Genomic DNA, 23,930 nt, shown 5'->3' on the forward strand with positions numbered 1-23,930 from the left:
CAAAGCATACCTTTAAGGCAGGCATTTATTAATTTTAACAGGGTACAACTGCACCAAATAAATAAACTGGCTAAAATGTTCAAAGCATGATAAAATGTGGGGAATACAGCTTCTACAGCAAGGTTCTTGTAGTTCCAGTAATAATCCACAGGATATACAATTCAAAAATATCACCTTCAGACACACGCATGGGAAATGGAAATGAAGCAGTGTTCATTTGGCTAACATTGACATCGGTTTCAATTCTTTAATTTTTTTTAGACACGAGACAGCAGTGAGTCTTTTCCAGACTTGATATTAGTACTCCCTCTGCATTCTTTAAAACAAGCACTTTGGTGAAAGTTGTCAAAACAAGACATGGTTTGGCCATGATAAATAAGTAAATTAACTTCACACACACATCTATACATCCCTTCATTTTGCAGTTTGATGTTTTCAGATTCCACGTATGACCAAGAGTTTTCCCGCCAACGCAGTGAATAAGTCAGTATAAATACATCCCTAACATTGTGGTTTTCAATATCCCCACAAGGATAACCTTCATGCTAGCGAAACAAATGCTTGACAATAGATGGCAGCTGCAGACAATCACGCCTGCGTGATTTTCACTGTTCTGATGTTCAGGCTCATCCTAGCAGCCTGTTGTGGATAGACGAATGCCTCATTTACCTAACATCAAGTGTTAAAAAGTACACACAATCTAAATGGAAGAAATATTCAATAAAATGGCAAATGTTTAAAAGTATTACATCCTTTTGAACTATTTGAAATGGCCGTTTATTCACCCCCAAAAAATGCACTGTTTGTCTATCTTGGGATCTCCCAAGAATGTAAAGTTTCCCCAATTAGTTGTTTGCAATGTTAGATTTGCATTCACATTATTCCAAATGAATAAAATCCAAAGAAATGACTGTGAGCTGTACAGTCATGCAGGTTAAAATGGCTCACCATTTACTTGCATCCCGTGACAACTTAACAATGGCGTCTTTAAAAAAACATGAAGAAAATGACAGGATTGCTGGAGATGTTTACAGTGTGAAATGATAAAGCCCACTTTTTCCAGGATGAGAAAAAAAACACAGCAGCAGCCATCTAACCCTGACACCTTGAAATCCAATTTAATTATCCCTAAGACTAAGTATTTTGAAAAAGAGTCCTCATCAAGTGAAGAACTCATACTTGTTTGGACAAGCTCGTACTCGGCCTCTTATTGCTAGAGCAAGACTAAATAGTCCAAGGTAAAATTAGAGGGTATGAGCTAAAGTGTACTGTCATTTGTAACCACAACTGACAAGTGTGTTAAATGGAAGAACACACAAAACTGCAGTATTGTAACTGCAAGGCTGCTCTCTGGTGAGACCGATAAAATGGCTTAGAGCAAGACCCATACACAGTCAAAGTCTTGTGCCAATCTTACATTACTTGTGAAAAATGCAAAACAATAACTGGTATTTTTACTGGAGTACACAATGCATGTCTGCAAACCTTTCCTAGTACATGTGAACTGACAGGCACAACATTGGAAATGTTCCCAAAGACAAGAGCACACAATGCAAAGTGGGATGAGGAAAACAGAGGTTTGAATAACAGTGGTCTTTCATCAGACAATATAAACATGTGAACAGACAGACATGCCACGTGTGATAACATCACAGCAATATGAGACACCCTGACTTTGAGGAAGTCAAATTCAAAGCAAAAATTGTATCCACTGAAAACAATATTGCATTGTTTAAATGCCATAAACCTAAATTGAGACCCATGTACAAATTGAAATTACACTTCATATCAAATAGTTTGGTAAGTGCAATGCAGAGCTCCATTTAAGTTTTCCACATGTGCAAACATCTATAATGTACAATACAAGGAAACAACTCTTTCATTCTGGACCAACAACAGGGACTCTTGAGGTTTACACATCACATTAGTTATCTCTATTGCCTCATGTTACCTGTCCTTTAGAGTGACCCAAAACTACAACACCCAGACTCAGCCTGCAGCCTTCTGGAGGGAGGGGGGGGGGGCCTTGTCGGTCTGTCAAAGACTTTGTGACAGTGACAACACCACATCCACCCCTCCATATGACAGCAGGGCAGTATGTCACACGTACCATACATTAGCAGTGAAAATCACCCTTTGATTCTGGCACACAGAGGAAAGCTATTTGTAGCTCTGTCTGTAGGTGGGAAAGTTACACCAGACTTGTGAACGCATATTTTGGCATGTCTTATGAGGCTGTGTATATGCACTCTTCCCTAAGCTCGTCAGGAAGCCCTTGGCCACATGCAGCTCCTCACACATGCTTCAGCAGAGAGGTGGCAAGCAAGCAGAAGGGTGTAGGGATCATTCACATGCTAAACAAGAGGCTTGCTCCTAACCCATTAGAGCACAACAATCTCAGACTTTCTTTGTAAGGAAACTGGCAGTGATAGTGGGCAACCAGATGCACTACTATTTAATTGCAGGGACAATGTTTCAGGCAAACCATAGCTTAACAGATGGCATCCCTGGGGCTAAAGAATGAAATCATCAGATCAGTAATGTATTGATAGACTGCCTCAAGAGTTTAATTTAACATGGGGCTCAAAGCAAAGACCCTGCTTTATTGCATGGGAGCTTGTCAAGTTGGGGCATATACATCTACAACAGTAACAGAGGAACAAATAAAATAATTAAAATAAGAGAATCCTGAATATAGCACCAGTTAGCAGCATACAAACCCAACAGTGAAGAGGGACAGGGTCACTTTTGAATGCTTATGAAGAGGGATGAAGTGTGACCCTACCACAGGATGATGTAATAGAAGCTGTAACATGGGGGGGGGGGATGAAACAGACAGGTGGCAAGTACTCTCAGGAGAATTCATTGGGGTTTGCTTAACTTTCCTAACCTCTCCTTCAACCCTTGATTCATATACACACACACACACACACACACTTGTAACCAGTGCAAAAAAAAACATTTACAGGCAATGCACTAGAGGATATATTCATATCTATTTCTTTTCATTTACAGAGAAAAAAGGCAGCCCTTGTAAGTGAATATATAAAGATTCCAATTTCTCTTTGTGAAGCACTGATTTAGATGCAGACATTTCAAACTCAGTGTGTGAGCCAATCACCTTGCCTGAGCTTTAGTCCAGCACACAGAAACAAAATAACAATCATTTAATCTGACATGCGTCTACTCACAAGCATACAGACATTCTGCGCCACACGCACACACAAACTTTAAGGATCCAGAAAATTGGAACACATGTTCTGCTCATAGCAGGAAGAAGAAAAAAAAGTCTGGAGTGTTTAACAGAAATAATGGCATAAACATAAGTCTACACTTTTTTTTATTTTCTCTTTTTTTTCTCCCCCCTCCACTTAGTTCTCCCACAGTCCTCTGTAAAATGGCAGAGTCCTCGTTGTGGTCCAGCAGCAGTAGTGGTCATCTCTGTGACAAGATCCATGGTGATCTGCCCCGCGCCTTCCTCCACCCAAACCAGACCCTTCTCACTCTGGCCATCTCAGTGGTCCCCTGTCGCCAGCTGGGCACATTCATCCAGCAGCAAGCTCGCTCGCCGGGATTCACGGCAGTGTGGCACCGCCCTCAGCCTGCTGGTGAGGAACGGGGGGAAAAAAAGAAAAGAAAAGCCTTTCGTCCAACTCTTCTCTTAAGGAGTCCTACCCAGGGGTATCATGGGTCAAAGAGCAGTCAGCCCAAAGTTACAGCGGCAGTACATCATGCCACTAGAGTCCAGCCAGCTGTCTGTGATGGGGTTGTACCGCTGGACAGTGTTCAGGTAGGATGACCCCGAGTGACCCCCCACCACATAGAGGTAGTTGTCCACGATTGCTGAGCCAACCCCTGGGAAAATATGGATATCATAAAATGGTTATTTCTGGCCATGCAATCTGAATGGTCAACTTCTCTGCATCAAAATAACAAACCTTGTTTGAGTCATTTTCCAACTCACCTGTACGTGGCTCATTCATGGGCCGACAGGCTGTCCACTGGTTCTGGTGTGGGTCATACCTCTCAATGCTGGACAGGTGTGATACCCCGTTGTGTCCCCCAACCACAAATATAAACCCTAGCATGACCCCAACACCAAAGTTGATCCGTTTGTCTGCCATGGGGGCTACCATTTCCCAGGCATCCTTGCTGGGGTCATACCGCTCCACACTGCACAGTAAAAAAATAAATATATATATATTTTTTTAAAGAGTTCAAGAAATAAAACTGTCAATAAAAGGGTACAGTTACTGTGCATTTTGACAGTCACTGCAGATGTTTGTTTTTTAACAGGTTAGTACAGTAGCAAGACTAATACTAATAGTCCATCATAAAAGAAAATGACTGACTAACGTTTTCTGAATCTAAGCCAATACAATTCACCATTGGTCCTTTTTGCTTTTAGATACTATATAGCTGTACCATTGTCACAGCTCAATTTAATGAGGCCATCTATTCCAGGTCTATATTTTGCTGGAAATATCAAGTACTGAAACCCTCAACAGCTTCCCTGTCCAAACACATTCTCCTGAGTGGTTTGGGGAGTCAAGGAGACTGGTAACTACAACATCTCTCTCTCTCGTGAGCAAAGCCAGCAACAGGGGTCTAACCAGCAAGAGAGCTCTTGTTCTACAAAAGCAACTATGTCTGTCTGAATACAAGACTAATTTTGATCCTACAGAATATGGGTTGCATTGCAGGCTAGTAACAGAGCATGATTGAAAGGGTGGCTGAAACCCTTTCCATAGATGGATCAAAGACCTCAAAATGTCTTGTGGGGTCTACCATAAATAGCCTTCCTGATGTAAGCATTACCATGTGTAGGAACAAATGGAGGTTGACGGCAGGTTGAAGTAGGCATAGTATTTCAAAAACCTACTACAACCACATGAGCAAAACTACCTGTTAAATTAAATTAATTCCACCGCAGATTGACTATATTAAAACGTACCTGTTCATGTGGGCTGGGCCATAGCCTCCAATGGCATAGACCATGCCATCCAGCACAGCGGTGGCAAAACAGCTGCGTGACTTGGTCATGGGTGCCACAGGCTGCCACTCCTTCACCTTGGGGACATATTTTTCCACAGACTGTAGATAGTACTGGCCGTCGTAACCCCCTAGGGCATAGAGCTCCCCAGCCAAGACCACTACCCCCAGGGTGCTGCGACACTCTGCCATGCGCTCCACTGTGGACCAGGTGTTGCTGTCAGGGTCCCATCTCTCCACTGTACTCTCATGTCTCCGGTAGCTAATGCCCTGTCGCATGTGTGTGGCAATGCCACCCACCACATACACCTTCTGGTCCAACAATGCCACTCCAAACTCATAGCGGGGCACACTGAGAGGGGCAAGCCCAATCCATGAGTCCGTCTGAGGGAAATACATCTCCATGCTACAAGAGAAAGAAATGAGAACATTAGTTACATTTGTTAAATGCATTTCCAATTCATACGAAACTGCTAAAAAAACATTTTGAACTACTGTTTGGGGTTCAGCATTACCTCTCGAGGGTGGCGAAGAGTCCAGCCTTGCCTCCAACAGCAAGGAGCACCTTGGGAGCACAGCGTGGCCGTGTAGACAACACCGTCTGGTAGGAGAGCCGGTGCTCAGGCATGAAATGGTATTTGAGAGCCTCGTTGAGCAGGTGCTTGCAGGCGTGGTCATCCCGGATAAGGTGGTTTGCCTCGTAGAGGCGGGTAAGGAACTTAACACTGAGGAGAGGCAGGCGGATGCAGTGCAGTAGCTGAGCCAGGTGCTGCTGCCGCTCAGTGACATCATATTTGATCCACGACTCCAGGGCATAGAACACAGTCTCTTCTGTTACCACCTTCAGACAATCATTTGACACTATTTCATCCAGCTCCGCCCGTGTCAGCTCAAAAAACTCCTCTGTCTGGCACACCTCTTCAAAATTCTGGCAGATGAATTTAGTGGCAGCCAGGCAAAGATCATGGCAGCCATAGGTCTCAGCGAAGCGAGAGATGCCTATACAATTTCCAGCATCTAGCTGGCTTTCTAGGAAAGAGCAACACTCCTTCAGCACCAGCTTGACCTGGAGTAGGTTAGCAGCTGGCAGTAGGGACTCCACCGTTTCCTGTGAGATGAATACTGTGCCAGTGTAGGCATACTCAACGATGGCCTACAGGAGGGAAAATAAAACAATCATGATGTGAAAAAGCCAGAAAAGGCTTGTTTTAGTAAACAGTGAAATCTTCAAAATACTAAATACAGGTAGTACCAGTGACTCGCTCAATACGGAAGTGGTCAGATGACACGGATGCTACGCTACATGACTTCTGCTAGCACAGACTGGAATGTGTTCCAGGATGCATCCAATGGCATTAAGGAGTATACCACCTCAGTCACCAGCTTCATCAATAAGTGCATCAACAACATCATCCCCACAGTGACCGTAACCAGAAGCCATGGATTACAGACAGCATTCGCACCAAGCGAAAGGCTAGAACTGCTGCTTTCAAGGAAAGGGACACTAAGAAATCCCGCTATGCCCTCAGACGAACCATCAAACAGGCAAAGCGTCAAAACAGAGTAAGATAGAATCCTACTACACCGGCTCTGGTGCTGATCAGATGTGGCAGGGCTTGCAATCTATTACAGACTACAAAGGGAAACCCAGTCGTGAGCTGCCCAGTGACATGAGCCTACCAGACAAGCTAAATGCCTTTTATGCACGCTTCAAGGCAAGCAACACTGACGCATGCATGAGAGCACCAGCTGTTCCGGACGACTGTGTGATCACGCTCTCCGTAGCCGATGTGAGCAAGCAAGCCCTTTAAACAGGGCAACATTCACAAAGCCGCAGGGCCAGACGGATTACCAGGATGTGTACTCAAACCATGCGCAATCCAACTGGCAAGTGTCTTCACTGACATTTCAACCTCTCCCTGACCAAGTCTGAAATACCTGCATGTTTCAAGCAGACCACCATAGTCCCTGTACCCAAGAAAGCGAAGGTAACCTGCCTAAATGATTACCGCCCCGTAGCACTCACGTTGATAGCCATGAAGTGCCTTGAAAGGCTAGTCATGGCTCACAGCAACACCATCAGACCAGAAACCCTAGACCCACTCCAATTCGCATAGCGCCCCAACCAATCCACAGATGACAATCTCCATCGCACTCCACACTGCCCTTTCCCACATGGACAAAAGGAACACCCATGTGAGAATGCTGTTCATGGGCTACAGCTCAGTATTCAACAACCATAGTGGCCACAAATCTCATCACCAAGCTAAGGACCCTGGGACTAAATGCCTTCCTCTGCAACTGGATCCTGGACTTCCTGACAGGCCGCTCCCAGGTGGTAAGGGTAGACAACAACACATCTGCCACGCTGATCCTCAACATTGGGGCCCTTCAGGGGTGCGTGCTTAGTCCCCCCCAATACTCCTTGTTCACCCACAACTGCGTGGCCAAGCATGACTCCAACACCATTATTAAGTTTGCAGACAACACAGTGGTAAGCCTGATCACCTACAACAATGAGACTATAGGGAGGTCAGAGACCTGGCAGTGTGGTGCCAGGACAACAACCTCTCCCCCAATATGAGCAAGAAAAAGGAGCCAATTGTACACTTCGATGGGTCAGAAGTGACACGGGCGAGAGTTTCAAGTTCCTTTGTGTCCACAACCAACTCATGGTCCAAGCACACCAAGACAATTGTTTAGAGACCACAACACCTTTTCCACCTCAGGAGACTGAAAAGATTTGGCAATGGGTCCCCAGACCCTCAAAAATAATTCTACAGCTACACCACCTAGCGCATCCTGACCGGTTGCATCACCGCTTAGTATGGCAACTGCATCTGACCGAAAGGCACTACAGAGGGTAGTGCTTACGGCCCAGTACATCAAAGGGGCCAGGCTTCCTGCCATCCAGGACCTATAAACTAGGCTGTGTCAAAGGAAGGCCCAATTCTTTTCAAAGACTCCAATCACCCAAGTCATTGATTTCTCTTTGCTACCGGAGTGCCAAGTCTAGGACCAAAAGGCTCCTTAACAGCTTCTACCCCCACGCTATAAGACTGCTTAACAATTAATAAAATGACCACCCGGACAATTTACACTGCTGCTTATTATTTATGCATAGTCACTTCACCCCTACCCACATGTACAAATTACCTCTAACCTGTACCCCCGCACATTGATTCTGTACGGGTACTCGCTGTATATAACCTAGTTATTGTTAATAGTTTAGTTTATTTAGTAAATATTTTCTTGAACTACATTGTTGGTTAAGGGCTTGTAAGTAAGAATTTCACAGTAAGGTCTACACCCGTTGTATTCTGTGCTTATGACAAATAACATTTGATTTCTTTAATTGAGCCTTACTTGTAGCGCAGCCTCATCAACACACTGGAACTCCACCTCAGAGGTCTCCTTCTCTGACAGATTTCCCGTGAACATGGCCTTGAAGTAAGGGCTGATGCTCGCCAGCACCACTTTGTGAGCATGGATCTTAGCATCCCCCACTCGCAGCACAATGTCGCACAGTTCATGGTCCTGCCGCAACAGCTGGAGGCCTTGCAGCAGCTGCTCAGAGTGGGGCCGCGTCAGACTGGCAAGCATGTAGGACTGGGCCTGCTGGTCCATCTTATGGGGGAGAAAAAATGCACATCATTAACATCCTGTCAAAGACCCGGGAGAAAAAAAACACAGAACTATGGACAAGTTGAAGAAGACACTCAAGACCACATTTTCCTCTCCAGGTGAAATCTAAGGGAATGACAGAAGCCATTTGTAAGGAAATTCTGGCAATGTGAGCCATCACTTACACAATCTGAAGTGACTATGCATCATGCCAATAAGTTAACTGAATCAAGTACAACATACTATATGCAGTGGCAGTGCACTGCATACCAGATATTATCAGAATGTGTGATGACATGTGTAACCCTGAACATGGCCAAGTTAAGAGACAGGCTAATTATATAGATCTGATTAATAGCGAATGGCATTGCAAAACTGTCCTGACAGAAGATGGAAAAACCACGATGTTTTATTTTTTTCACGGTGAAAATTTTATAAGAAATAAGTTTACATTTATAATAATCCTCACGATTAAAACACTTCTTTCACTCTACAGTTTGGCTCATCTAGTGAGCTAATAACCCCGGTTACTAAATAATAGTAACTAGCTATGCCCTTAGTATTTAGCATATTCGCAGCAATGGACAAAGCTTGAGTGACGCCACAAATCGCTCAAATCAACTAGCTGTCAAATGTCGTTAGCAAGCTACTCTACATTTGCTTAGCTAGATACTGTAGCTATAGCTCAGCGAGCAAACACGCTAACCTTGCTAGTAGCCAGCTAGCGCAACAATCTATTTGCCAAATTTCGGTGATCAAATTCTTTCAAAAGAATTCTACAAGCCCCTCGACGGCTTGTAGAATAGAAACGTAAAAGATAAACATGACATTTCTCAAGCTAAGGGTAACATCCGTTTACTAGTTTAGCCAGCTATCTTGACATATAATCTGTCCAATAACGTTCGTTAGCGAGCTAACGTTTGCTGCCTTAGAGTCGTCGGTCCACTTTTTTAGCATCAGCCTTGCAAGCCACAAGTACTGTTCAGATGTTTCAGATCCGCTGATGAATATTATATTTTACAACATTGTAATATTGGCGTAGGCTGGAATAGCCAGGCTATCGGATGTACGAAGGTTCTGCGGCCTCTTGTGAGAAAATACAATAACAAGGGCATGCTATGTCCAATGCATTGGCACTGCAGAGCACGCCAGTGCAAATTTGCTGCTAAAAATAAACAGTACTAAGCAAGCTATACATTGATCTCCATCTAGTTGAGCGGTAATCAGTTATGTAGTAGCTATCAAACTTCACATGTCCAAACATTTACAGGAATATGCAACGGAGAGAAACCTGTGTTGAGCGTCAGATGTCCCGACAATAGCTGTTTTTATCGCAATAGCGGCAGGAACCTCAGCGTCTGTCAGGAAACAAACGCCAAACACTTTATGCGGCGTAACTTCCGGGAGCGCGCGGGCGACTTCAGAGGAATGGTAATTTTGTAGCTATTTCGCACACATTTTAAATGTATCGTCTTTTTTTGTGCACAACCATAATACAAAATACAAGTTAGGGGAGAGATTAAAGTGAAAGAAGGCAATACCCAACAAGGTGTCATGAAAATAAAATGGTCAGCATAAAAAAAATCCTATCATTGATATTACGTGTTTGATGTATATAATTTACATGCATTTGCAGATACAGGTAGGCGACATCGTCATCAGCTTCTCAAGAAGTTGCACTCGTCCTCTGGTGCCATGCAGAGGTGCCCACCATATCAATCTATGAATCTGTTTTTACTGATATACCGTGTACGGATATGCAATACAGCACCAGTCAAAAGTTAGCACACCTACTCATTCCAGGGTGTTTCTTTATTTGTACTGTTTTCTACATCGTAGAATAATAGTGAAGACATGAAATAACACATATTAAATCATGTAGTAACCAAAAAAGTGTTAAACAAATCAAAATATATTTTATACTTGAGATTTTTCAAAGTAGCCACCCTTTGCCTTGATGACATATTTGCACACGCTTGGCATTCTCTCAACCAGCTTCATACGGTAGTCACCTGGAATTCATTTCAATTAACAGGTGTGCCTTCTTAAAAGTTAATTTGTGGAATTTCTTTCCTTCTTAATGCGTTTGAGCCAATCAGTGTTGTGACGAGGTAGGGGTGGTATATTTTTATTTTATTTTTATTTAACCTTTATTTAACTAGGCAAGTCATTTAAGAACAAATTCTTATTTACAATGACGTTCTACAATGATGGTATACAGAAGATAGCCCTATTTGGTAAAATACCAAGTCCATATTATGGCAAGAACAGCTCAAATATGCAAAGAGAAACGACAATCCATCATTACTTTAAGACATGAAGGTCAGTCAATGCGGAACATTTCAAGAACTTTGAAAGTATCTTCAAGTGCAGTCGCAAAAACCATCAAGCACTACGATGAAACTGGCTCTCGTGAGGAGAGCCACAGGAAAAGAAGTCCCAGAGTTACCTCTGCTACAGAGAATAAGTTCATTAGAGTTACCAGCCTCAGAAATTGCAGCCCAAATAAATGTTTCACAGAGTTCAAGTAACAGACACAACTCAACATCAACTGTTCAGAGGAGACTGAGTGAATCAGGCTGTCATGGTCGAATTGCTGCAAATAAACCACTACTAAAGTATACCAATAAGAAGAAGAGACTTGCTTGGGCCAAGAAACAAGAGCAATGGACATTTGACCAGTGGAAATCTGTCCTTTGGTCTGATGAGTCCAAATGTAAGATTTTTTGTTCCAACCGCCGTGCGTTTGTGAGACGCAGAGTAGGTGAATGGATGATCTCTGCATGCACGGTTCCCACCATGAAGCTTGGAGGAGGAGGTGTGATGGTGCTCTGTTGGTAACACTGTCAGTGATATATTAGAATTCAATAAATCAGGTAGGATAGGATGACCACTGTCCAGCGGTACCACCCCATTCAAGGCATACATAACCAGCATGGCTACCACAGCATTCTGCAGCGATACACCATCCCATCTGGTTTGCACTTATTTGGACTATCATTTGTTTTTCAACAGGACAATGACCCAGCACACCTCCAGGCTGTGTAAGGGCTATTTGACCAAGAATGATAGTGATGGAGTGCTGCATCAGATGACCTAGCCTCCACAATCACCCGACCTCAACCCAATTGAGATTGTTTGGGATGAGTTGGACCGCAGAGTGAAGGAAAAGCAGCCAACAAGTGCTCAGCATATGTGGGAACTCCTTCAAGACTGTTGGAAAAGCATTCCAAGTGAAGCTGGTTGAGAGAATGCCAAGAGTGTGCAAAGCTGTCATCAAGGCAGGGTGACTACTTGGAAGGATCTCAAATATAAAATATATGATTTAACACTTTTTTTTGGTTATTACATGATTCCATATGTGTTATTTCATAGTTTTGATGTATTCACTATTATTCTACAATGTAGAAAATAGTACAAATAAGAAAAAAAAACATTGAATGAGTACTGTATATCGTGATTCGCCCATAAGCAAAACATTTGAATTGAGATTATTTTTACGTTATATCGCCCAGCTCTAGTATACCAGGAGGTACTAAAAGTAGTGGAGGTACTAGTTTCGATGTCTTCACTATTATTCTACAATGTAGAAAATAGTAAAAATAAAGAAACCTTGGAATGGTATACATCAAATTCCATCCGATTCTCAACCTACCACTCGCGTCACCATGGAAGCGGTCCGTTTGTGTCATGTTGTATTCGCCATTTTGATGCTTCTTGGCGTGGGCTACGGCGATGAACGTCTCTACTTCAGCGCAGCTAGCTAGATTAGCTACAAACATTCAACATAGAATCTCATACAGTTACAAGGGGATTTCAATTCGTATTATTAGTCGGACATTTAACCGAGGAGGTCATGAAGATTTGGAAAACGTTTTCGTACCCCGGACGTCAAATTTGAACGACTAATCGGAATGCGAAGTCCGAATTTGTCTGTTTTCTAACTTCGCCAGTTAACGTTAAGTAGTTAGCCAAGATAGCCACCACCAAGTTGCTACTCAGCCGCAAGCCTTGAAGACGTAGCTAAAAGCTAGCTATGATATTGAATTATATGGAAAACATCAATCGGAAGAGGTACTGGCAGCGACGTCGCCCTGACACTCCATTTCTGAACAATGAATGATGTTAGAAGCAATGGAAACATATTGTGGGCTACCTAGTTACCAATGCAGTTAGCTGAAATACAACAGGGGCTTTCAAATATAACATTCCACTCTGCTTTTTTTCCCCCGTCGTGGCTATGTAGGGAAAGCACAGCAACCTTACAAGTGGTTTTATTTTCACTCAACGTTGCTTTCACTGTTCACGTTCCAGTTGTCTCGTAGAACAAAACAAAGAACATTTATTCATAAGAAGCTGCAAATATTAAGTATTTTAATGTCATGCATTGATTATGCTTGGACATGTTCAAATGTCTTTCCTAATACCAGCTGCCTACAGGTGTAAAACTTATTGTTGAACTGACTATTACCATATAAAGACATATCTGAGTGCAATTGTACTGGACGGCAACCACAGTATTGCCACTGTGAAATACAGCAATGAAGAGGCTAAATCTACCCACCAAGATGACGATTCAAAGTAAAGGACAATATTGCTGTCCTCACAGAAATGTGAATGCTTCATTAGATTTCCCCATTTGACCATATCCAAAGGACCATCCATTATGATTTTTGGATTGATATCCCAAGAGTTACACGAAAAGCTCCTAGACCTCAAAAACTACCAAAATCGAACAAATGGTGTGGAACAGCTGAAAAATATCCTCTTTGGATTGGACTTGAAGCCAGTCCCCTCAGACAGTATTGTGGAGTTTATCAATTTTCTCCGCAGACTTCTAGATGACAGCAACTTCAAAGTTTTGTACGGCACTTTACAGGTGATAAACCTACTCATTCAGAAATTGGATTACAATGTAGACTCATATTTCAAACAGTTAGCGTGTGTGGCTCTGAAAACCCTTGGGGACACCCGCGCTGTCACCAGGAATGAGTATATGAATGTGTTCAGGCAGTTGACTAGAATTGTAGGGCCACAGAAAGTGTTGGACCTTGTTATTGGACACCTGAGACACAAGAACTCCCGGGTCAGAGAGGATGTCATCAACATCATCACAGCAGCTATGCTCACCCACCCCAGGAAGGACTTCAACATCCCCAGCCTCTGCTTTGAAGTTGCACCATACCTGGCAGACAGCAAGAAGAAGGTCCGCCATGCAGCCCTAGAACTATTTGCCGTTTTTGACCATTGCCTTGACACAGGGAAAAAACAGCCCCTAATGAAGGCTGTGAACAGAGTTGAGCTCAATGGGGATGTGGAGGGTCTTATGGCAGCTGTGCAAGCAAGAAGAGCCAGACACATACTTCCCAGACTGTCCTCGGATGGAATGGTGGAGTATGCCCTTGTAATCCCTAAACCAGGACAACGATGCTCACCTCAGTTTGGGTCGGGAGCTGACCTGGAGTGGGTGCTCAATGGTGGGCGGATCAGCAGTGCCAGGAGCATCAGGACAGAACCAGACTCTGACAGGCTGTATCATGGTTATGGAAGCTTGGGCTCCCTTGTTGATGACCTTCCACTGCAGAGGAGAATTGTCAGTGCAGGCAAAGGGAAGAACAAGCTGCCCTGGGAGAGGTCAAGCCTCCCTTCCACAGTGAACACCCAGCCACGCAGTGCCCCTAAGGGGAAATCCTCTGATCAGGTTGGTCATCGATGACAGCAAGGTTACATCAAGCAAAAGTCTGAAGACGACACTGGTCTATCTAGCTGTTTTGATTTAGCAAAGTCTCATTAGAGAAAGAAATATCAAGACATCCTCTCTAGGCTATATAGGTATAAGAATCTTATTTCCATAGAGGCACCATAATTCCATTGAATAAGGTGCAAATAGAATGAGGTTTGCAACCACCCAAAGTATAAATCTATCAAATATTAGTTTGCAGGAACCTGATGAAAACGACCCCAAACATGTCTACACTGAATCAATAACACGCTGTATACTACATCAGTATACAACACGCAGTATACTAGATACTGACAAATACTTGTGTTAGGACTATATGGAGTTGTACGTGCAAAAATCCAGGACACAATTTATATTAATTGGCTCACTGCATACTGTGAAAATGGTAGGCCTAATATACTGAACAAAAATATAAATGCAACATGCAATAATTTCAAAGATTTTACTCAGTTACAATTCATTTGAGAATCAGTCAATTGAATTGAATTCATTAGGCCCTAATCTATGGATTTCACATGATTGGAAATACAGACATGCATCTGTTAGTCACAGATACCTTTGCGTCACAAAGGGTCTCAGGATCTCATCACAGTAGTTCTGTGCTTTCAAATAGCCATTGAAAATGTAATTGATTTCATTGTCTGTTTTACGCCCATTTCCATAACTGCACCGCCACCATGGGGCACTCTGTTCACAATGTTGACATCAGCAAACTGCTCACCCACATGATGCCATTACACGTGGTCTGCAGTTGTGAGGCATGCTGCCAAATTCTCTAAAATGACATTGGAGGCGGCTTATGGTAGAGCAATGAATGTTCAATTCTCTGGCAACAGCTCTGATGGACATTCCTGCAGTCAGCATTTCAATTGCATGCTCCCTCAAAACATGAGACATCTGTAGCATTGTGTTGTGTGATACAATTGCACATTTTAGTGGCCTTTTATTGTCCCCAGCACAAGGTTTACCAGTGTAATGATCATGCTATTTAAACAGCTTCTTGATATGCCACACCTGTCAGGTGGATGGCTTATCTTGACAAAGGATACAATTCTCATGAACAGGGATATAAACAAATTTGTGCCCAAAATTTGAGAGAAATAATATTTGTGTGTATAAGAACATTTCTGGAATCTTTTATTTAGCTCATGAAACATGGGACCAGCACTTAACATGTTGTGTTTATGTTTTTGTTCAGTGTAGTTATGTATGCAGTGATGATGCAAATGTTTCCCTTTGGTTGACATTATTGACTCAGCAATCAAAGTTCACATGTTTAATGGTGTAAAGGGCTTCTAAAAATATTAATGCAGATCCAATGGAATAAGTTGCCTTTCAATCAGTCACTGATTTACTGTGCTCTTGGAGTAGCATCTTTCCTATTGACTTCAACATCAACCTCAGGGTTTGTGTTTCAGTTGATTTGTTTGTCTCCACAATCAAAGCCCGAGTGCACTGATTGCAAAGGGCCTGAAAAGGACTGTCACCTGTCTGCAAGGGCTGGTAGTTTATTTTGTTTTGTTGCCATGACAACCATTTGGTGAGCAGTCAGTTGCCTTGTGGCTAATTAGGAGGAGAGAGATGACAGCTACCATGTCAGTGTTTATCAATCAACTTAGTCTAAATTTGAGATAAGAAAAGGGGGTGGGCTCTACCATATTCTGAAGGCAAGCAAACTATTTGTTTGATGCTTGATGTGACATTGAACATTCATTTTTTTGTCATTTCAGAGATGCATTCTCAGGCATTTCAAGTTGTGGTCAGTCAGGGAAAATCAAATAATATTATTGATCGCATACACATACAGTGGGGAGAACAAGTATTTGATGCACTGCCGATTTTGCAGATTTTCCTACTTACAAAGCATGTTTTTATCATAGGTACACTTCCACTGTGAGAGATGGAATCTAAAACAAAAATCCAGAAAAATCACATTGTATGACTTTTAAGTAATTAATTTGCATTTCATTGCATGACAAGTATTTGATACATAAGAAAAGCAGAACTTAATATTTGGTACAGAAACCTTTGTTTGCAATTACAGAGATCATATGTTTCCTGTAGTTCTTGACCAGGTTTGCACACACTGCAGCAGGGATTTTGGCCCACTCCTCCATACAGACCTTCTCCAGATCCTTCAGGTTTCGGGGCTATCGCTGGGCAATACGGACTTTCAGCTCCCTCCAAAGGTTTTCTATTGGGTTCAGGTCTGGAGACTGGCTAGGCCACTCCAGGACCTTGAGATGCATCTTACGGAGCCACTCCTTTGTTGCCCTGGCTGTGTGTTTCGGGTCGTTGTCATGCTGGAAGACCCAGCCATGACCCATCTTCAATGCTCTTACTGAGGGAAGGAAGTTGTTGGCCAAGATCTCACGATACATGGCCCCATCCATCCTCCCCTCAATATGGTGCAGTCGTCCTGTCCCCTTTGCAGAAAAGCATCCCCAAAGAATGATGTTTCCACCTCCATGCGTCACAGTTGGGATGGTGTTATTGGGGTTGTACTCATCCTTCTTCTTCCTCCAAACATGGCGAGTGGAGTTTAGACCAAAAAGCTCTATTTTTGTCTCATGAGACCACATGACCTTCTCCCATTCCTCCTCTGGATCATCCAGATGGTCATTGGCAAACTTCAGACGGGCCTGGACATGCGCTGGCTTAAGCAGGGGGACCTTGCGTGCGCTGCAGGATTTTTATCCATGACGGCGTAGTGTGTTATTAATGGTTTTCTTTGAGACTGTGGTTCCAGCTCTCTTCAGGTCATAGACTAGGTCCTGCCGTGTAGTTCTGGGCTGATCCCTCACCTTCCTCATGATCATTGATGCCCCACGAGGTGAGATCTTGCATGTAGCCCCAGACTGAGGGTGATTGACCGTCATCTTGAACTTCTTCCATTTTCTAATATTTGTGCCAACAGTTGTTGCCTTCTCACCAAGCTGCTTGCCTATTGCCCTGTAGCCCATCCCAGCCTTGTGCAGGTCTGCAATTTTAACCCTGATGTCCTTACACAGCTCTCTGGTCTTGGTCATTGTGGAGAGGTTGGAGTCTGTTTGATTGAGTGTGATTGACAGGTGTCTTTTATACAGGTAACGAGTTCAAACAGGTGCAGTTAATACAGGTAATGAGTGGAGAACAGGAGGGCTCCTTAAAGAAAAACTAACAGGTCTGTGAGAGCCGGAATTCCTACTGGTTGGTAGGTGATCAAATACTTATGTCATGCAATAAAATGCAAATTAATTACTTAAAAATCATACAATGTGATTGTCTGGTATTTTGTTTTAGATTCCGTCTCTCACAGCAAATGTGTGGTGTTCAATGTAGCCCTACATTCCATGATACTTTTGAAAAAACATACAGGGCTTGACATTAACCTGTTTATCCACTTGTCCTTCAAACAAGTACGTGACTGAAAATGTTGTTTGATGTAAGAAACCACTTTACAAAATAAAATGTATTATTATTCCCATACCATTATTAGAGAAACAGACAAATTATGCTACCCTCTGCCTATTGGCTACTTCGCTTATTCAAAACCGTCTCAAAATACAACACTGCTCCTTTAAGACATTAAGAAAACTATTTTAAAATGCACACATTTTGTGCTCTTATAGGAAGCAACCACTCACCCATTGTTGACTAGAAATGAGCGATAACTGGGCTAATAACTTAATAACTAGCAAAGAATATGAACAAATGTGCACAGGTCTTTTTTTTCTTTTTTTTTTTACATTTTACCCCATTTTTCTCCCCAATTTCTTGGTATCCAATTGTTAGTAGCGACTATCTTGTCTCATCGCTACAACTCCCGTACAGGCTCGGGAGAGAAGAAGGTTGAAAGTCATGCGTCCTCCGATACACAACCCAACCAAGCCGCACTGCTTATTAACACAGCGCGCATCCAACCCGGAAGCCAGCCGCACCAATGTGTCGGAGGAAACACCGTACACCTGGTAACCTTGGTTAGCGTGCACTGCGCCCGGCCCGCCACAGGGGTTGCTGGTGCGCGATGAGATAAGGATATCCCTACCGGCCAAACCCTACCGGCCTAACCCGGACGATGCTAGGCCAATTGTGCGTCGCCCATAGACCTCCCGGTCGCGGCCGGTTACGACAGAGCCTGGGCGCGAACTCAGTCTCTGGTGGCACAGTTGGCACTGCACCCGGGAGGCCCACGTGTCTGTCAATGCAATAGAATCCTACTCCAATGCGCTTTGCCTACAGCAAAATCTCTTGCATAGTTTTGCATACTAAGTCTTGCATAGTTTGTTTTGTTTCGGTATGTTACATTGAAAGTGGCTAATATTGCGTTGATTCAAGCACATTTCCCGCAGTAGAGCGAAACATTGATAGTGTTGACTGAAGTGGAAATCTCTGGAAAGTTGAGTGAAGTTCAACCTTGTGCTTCTCTGGGCCAATTGTGCACCGCCCTATGGGACTCCCAATCACGACTGGTTGGGATACAACCTGGATTCGAACCAGGGAGTCTGTATTGATGTCTCTAGCACTGAGATGCCATGCCTTAGACCCCTGCGCCACTCATGAGCCCGAAATATTAGGACAAGTAATGTCGGAGTCCGTTGTATAAAATATGTGTGTGTGAGTGATGGGATGTGTAGACATGGATAGAATATGTAGTATATCTGAAGAATACGTAGGATAATAATGTAGGCCTACTGTACATCAATAGAGGGTTTGAATACATATCTATTGCATGATCCACATTAGACAGAAAAGGTGAGACTACATATTTGACTGCTTGGGGGAGACAAGTACCTAATATTACAGGGCACCTGTACCTCGATGAGTGATAATCCAAAGAGCTTTATCTATGTAGCTGCGGGGAACCCCAGGCTACAATGGGTTTACTCCAAGATCCACTCATCAGGGAAGTCAATTTGCTAATCTGCACGTTTCATTCTCTCAGATACTGAAACACCCAGCTGTCAGTGTCAGACAGTGGCATAGGTTCGTAGTGGGAAACACTGGCCATCTTCCCTGTTTCGCATAATAGAGAGTAGCCTACTTAGACTACTGAATAGTCGCAAAGATGCAACAAAAGTATAGGCAATGCACTCGGATGAAGATCTGCGGGGGAGAAATCCCAGCACTGTCACAGAGACTGGTGGGGATAACAGACTAAAGGTGGGTTCGTCTGAAGACAATGTGAGTTGCTTTTAATCAGATAGCTGTGAGATGGATCTCAACACCCTGTCTGAGGGAAGCTTTGGTGTTTAAGGTGAAAACTGCACATCACTCTCCTTACCTCAGAGATCTATTTTACTGTGAGGCTTACAAATGTGCCATGGCAACACCTTTAAAAGTTTAATAAGAGTGGTACATGTCATTGACGTAGACAGATGCCAATTTGAGCTCGTGTCTATACACTGACAGTCCCAGAGCACACAATTACTTTGAGCTAAACATTGCTTTGTTGACACCAATGGATGAAATTACATTTGATCCATGGTAGGCTCTCTATGTTTTCAAATAATCGTTTATGTTTGACGTGAACTTGACCCAGTATTGTAGCTCTCAGTGATGGATAAGTGTCACCATTGTTACCCCTTGATTTTATCTCCTCAGGTCATCAGTGAAGACTGCCTGTCCCATACCCAGAAGCTGAGTCCGGAGACATATGTCCCCAGTTTCGGTAAGTGCCCACTTCTGTCTCTTGCATGCATCAAGAGCTACCGCACAAGCTGACAGTTCAGTTGCTGTCAGTGCTGAAGTTAGCCAGGTTATAGATTAAACCAGTTTTGAATAGGATTATCACACAGAGTCAATGTATCCACACCATTGCACACCATTCAGAGCACTGACATGACTGAGTAGAAAGAAGAGTGCCATGCAGGTCTCGCGCAACAAGGATTAAACAAATTCATAGCCGTTGGTTATTTCTGTACATTATAGGGAAATAATGCCCAGTAGAACGCCTTTTAAGCCAATCAGAAACTAGTATTTAACAATTCCATGGCGTAATTGCCTATATTTTGCTGCCATTATTGGGAAGACATTGAGTACACAAGACAAGTACCAAGCAAGTACATTAGCATGTTTCACCCTTGAAATCCTAACCACTGTTGTGCTTTCCATCTTGAACTGGTGTAAAAATGTCTCTACAAGAATGCATAGGTAGATGGAGAGTTGTGTAATGTATTGTGACAATATATGGATGTGTCCTTGAAGTGACGGGGTGGTGCTTTCTCTAAACATGGTTGATGTGTCAGTGGGAGTCAGTCAGTCACTCCTCTTCATGTTTCTGCTGTTTAGCGCCAATGCCGTTCGTAGGCGTTCAATAAATAGACACTTAATATGAGGCATGGAGGCTGGCATTGAGAATGAGTTGTTGAGAATGCAATAAGTTAGTACTAAACCTTGATCTGGTTCTCACTATGAAAACAGTGTGATCAAATACATTCATTTTGTGTTCTCTGTTGACAAAGGAGAATATATGAGGTATTGATTTTTAGGTAGGAAGGCCAGTAATTACTAAAGTTGATGAAAGCAATAGTTAGCTTCAGTGATTTATCAGAGTTCCTCCACTTTGCAGTCACAGTTGGTTTGTGATCACGGCCACCACCCTGTTGGAGGCTTCCTTCCCATTGCAGTCAACTAGCCCACGGTTGACTTGGCTCACTGAAAAGACCCAGTCAGACAACCAGAGGCAGTGGTCAGGAGAAAAGCTCTCAAAGGATGGAAAGGACCAGTCTAGGTGGGGAAGCCAATAGAGATTATACAGCAGATACTGTGTCATAAACTTGGTATCATCTGAAGCGGGAATGCTAGCGATAGTACTTAGGTATTCAATTGCCAGGGTATTTTTGTGCAACTTGACCTCTCGTTTAGATACCTTACAGTGAAGCAGCGGAGTAGTGACAGGAGAATAAGATGCATGCCACACTCCTGATGTGGTTTGTATGGTTGGTTGATTTGGACATAATAAGTATTGTTCTGTTATAGGACTTAGAAACTAGTACCTCCACTACTTTTAGTACCTTCTGGTATACTAGAGCTGGGCGATATGCCCTAAAAATCATCTTAATTATTATTATTTTTGCTTATGGGCAAATCACGATATATACAGTACCAGTCAAATGTTTGGACACCTACTCAATCAAGGGTTTTTCTTTATTTGTACTACTTTCTACATTGTAGAATAATAGTGAAGACATGAAAACTATGAAATAACACATGGAATCAAGTAGTAACCTAAAAAGTGTTAAAAAAATCTAAATATATTTTATATTTGAGATTCTTTCAAGTAGCCACCCTTTGCCTTGATGACAGCTTGCACACTCCATTTGAACAGCATGCTAGTTTGTCCACTTTGTTCAGATGTTGAAATCAAGTGAATTTACTTATTTCTCAGAATGAGAACGAATTGCCAATTCCTTATACACTGAGTATACAAAACATTATGAACTCCTGCTCTTTTAGTGACATAGACTGACCAGGTGAAAGCTAGGATCCCTTATTGATGTCACTTGTTAAATCCACTCCAATTAGTGTAGATGAAGTGGAGGGGACAGGTTAAATAATAATTTTTAAGCTTTGAGACATAGATTGTGTATGTTAACCCTAACCCTTAGCAATGCTGCTGTGTTTTTCATGGTCAACAGTTTCCCGTATGTATCAAGAGTGGTCCACCACTCAAAGGACATCAAGCCAACTTGGCACAAATGTGGGAAGCATTGGAGTCAACATGGGCCAGCATCCCTGCGCAACTCAATTTTAGGAAGGTGTTCTTAATGTTTTGAACACTCAGTGTATAATTGTTTTATGCTTATTGCACATTTATAAACGGACTAGACAGCCAGTATAACAGTCTGGCTAAAATGCTGGCTTAATGCCGCGCGTGACAAACTGAGCATTCATTTTCCAGAATCAATGTTCACTGATACTCCTGTTTTAGTAGCATCTACTCTGCACACACTTTGAGGAGTTTATACATAAAAAGGGTAGCGTTGGAAAGGTTAACTACTCTTCTATTACAGTAAAATAATCTCTCAATATCTTTTGGTGTCTAAATTACCGATTCTGTTGGACCAAACCTCAAATGCAATTAGTGTGCAGAGCTGTCATCAAGGCAAAGGGTGGCTACTTTGAGGAATTTCAAATATAAAATATATTTTGATTTGTTTTCACGTTTGGATAGTACATGATTCCATATGTGTTATTTCATAAACTCAGCAAAAAAAGAAATGTCCCTTTTTCAGGACCCTGTATTTCAAAGATAATTCGTAAAAATCTAAATAACTTCACAGTTCTTCATTGTAAAGGGTTTAAGCACTGTTTCCCATGCTTGTTCAATGAACCATAAACAATTAATGAACATGCACCTGTGAAACGGTCATTAAGACACTAACAGCTTACAGACAGTAGGCAATTCAGGTCACAGTTATTAAAACTTAGGACACTAAAGAGGCCTTTCTACTGACTGAAAACCCCCAAAAGAAAGATGCCCAGGGTCCCTGCTCATCTGCGTGAATGTGCCTTAGGCATGCTGCAAGGGGGCATGAGGACTGCAGATGTAGCCAGGGCAATAAATTGCAATGTTTGTACTGTGAGACGCCTAAGACAGCGCTACAGGGAGACAGGACGGACATCTGATTGTCCTCGCAATGGCAGACCACGTGTAACAACACCTGCACAGGATCGGTACATCCAAACATCACACCTGCAGGACAGGTACAGGATGGCAACAACAACTTCCCAAGTTACACCAGGAACGCACAATCCCTCCATCAGTGCTCAGACTGTCCACAATAGTCTGAGAGAAGCTGGACTGAGGGCTTGTAGGCCTGTTGTCAGGTGAGGACATGCCTTACATCACCGGCAACAACATCGCCTATGTGAACAAACCCACCGTTGCTGGACCAGACAGGACTGTCAAAAAGTGCTCTTTATTGACGAGTTGCGGTTTTGTCTCACCAGGGGTGATGGATTCGCGTTTATCATCGAAGGAATGAGCGCTACACCGAGGCCTGTACTCTGGAGCGGGATCGATTTGGAGGTGGAGTGTCCGTCATGGTCTGGGGCGGTGTGTCACCGCATCATCGGACTGAGTTTGTTGTCATTGCAGGCAATCTGCAAAGCTGTGAGTTACAGGGAAGACATCCTCCTCCCTCATGTGGTACCCTTCCTGCAGGCTCATCTTGACATGACCCTCCAGCATGACAATACCACCAGCCATACTGCTCATTCTGTGTTTGATTTCCTGCAAGACATGAATGTCAGTGTTGGCCATGTCAGCCATGGCCAGCGAAGAGCCCGGATCTCAATCCCATTGTGCACATCTGGGACCTGTTGGATCGGAGGGTAGGGCCATTCCCCCCAAAATGTCCGGGAACTTGCAGTTTGCCTTGGTGGAAGAGTGGGGTAACATCTCAAATCAAATCAAATTTTATTTGTCACATACACATGGTTAGCAGATGTTAATGCGAGTGTAGCGAAATGCTTGTGCTTCTTGTTCCGACAATGCAGTAATAACCAACAAGTAATCTAACTAACAATTCCAAAACTACTGTCTTATACACACACGTGTAAGGGGATAAAGAATATGTACATAAAG

At 43.0% G+C, this 23,930-nt stretch overlaps 1 protein-coding gene and 1 pseudogene across 3 annotated transcripts; one reads left to right on the forward strand and one right to left on the reverse strand.

Moving 5' to 3' along the window:
- Positions 1 to 7: 7 nt before the first annotated feature.
- LOC135508279 (kelch-like protein 28) lies at positions 8 to 12,351 on the reverse strand. Of its 3 annotated transcripts, none has more exons than XM_064928353.1 (6): positions 12,272 to 12,351; positions 8,359 to 8,619; positions 5,508 to 6,145; positions 4,955 to 5,398; positions 3,965 to 4,173; positions 8 to 3,855 (listed from the first exon to the last, which is right to left on the reverse strand). In XM_064928353.1, exons 1-6 carry the CDS (start codon positions 12,284 to 12,286, stop codon positions 3,692 to 3,694), a joined length of 1,731 nt encoding a protein of 576 aa, XP_064784425.1. In that variant the 5' UTR covers positions 12,287 to 12,351; the 3' UTR covers positions 8 to 3,691. The 3 variants fall into 3 exon arrangements, with proteins under 3 accessions (XP_064784425.1, XP_064784426.1, XP_064784427.1); XM_064928354.1 differs by lacking the exon at positions 12,272 to 12,351 and adding an exon at positions 9,908 to 9,999; XM_064928355.1 differs by lacking the exon at positions 12,272 to 12,351 and adding an exon at positions 9,885 to 9,944.
- Positions 12,336 to 23,930, forward strand: part of LOC135508278 (TOG array regulator of axonemal microtubules protein 1-like) — a 38,130-nt pseudogene continuing 26,535 nt past the window's right edge.

The sequence above is a fragment of the Oncorhynchus masou genome, chromosome 21 (assembly GCF_036934945.1).
Source record: "Oncorhynchus masou masou isolate Uvic2021 chromosome 21, UVic_Omas_1.1, whole genome shotgun sequence".
NCBI classification, from domain to species: Eukaryota; Metazoa; Chordata; class Actinopteri; order Salmoniformes; family Salmonidae; genus Oncorhynchus; species Oncorhynchus masou.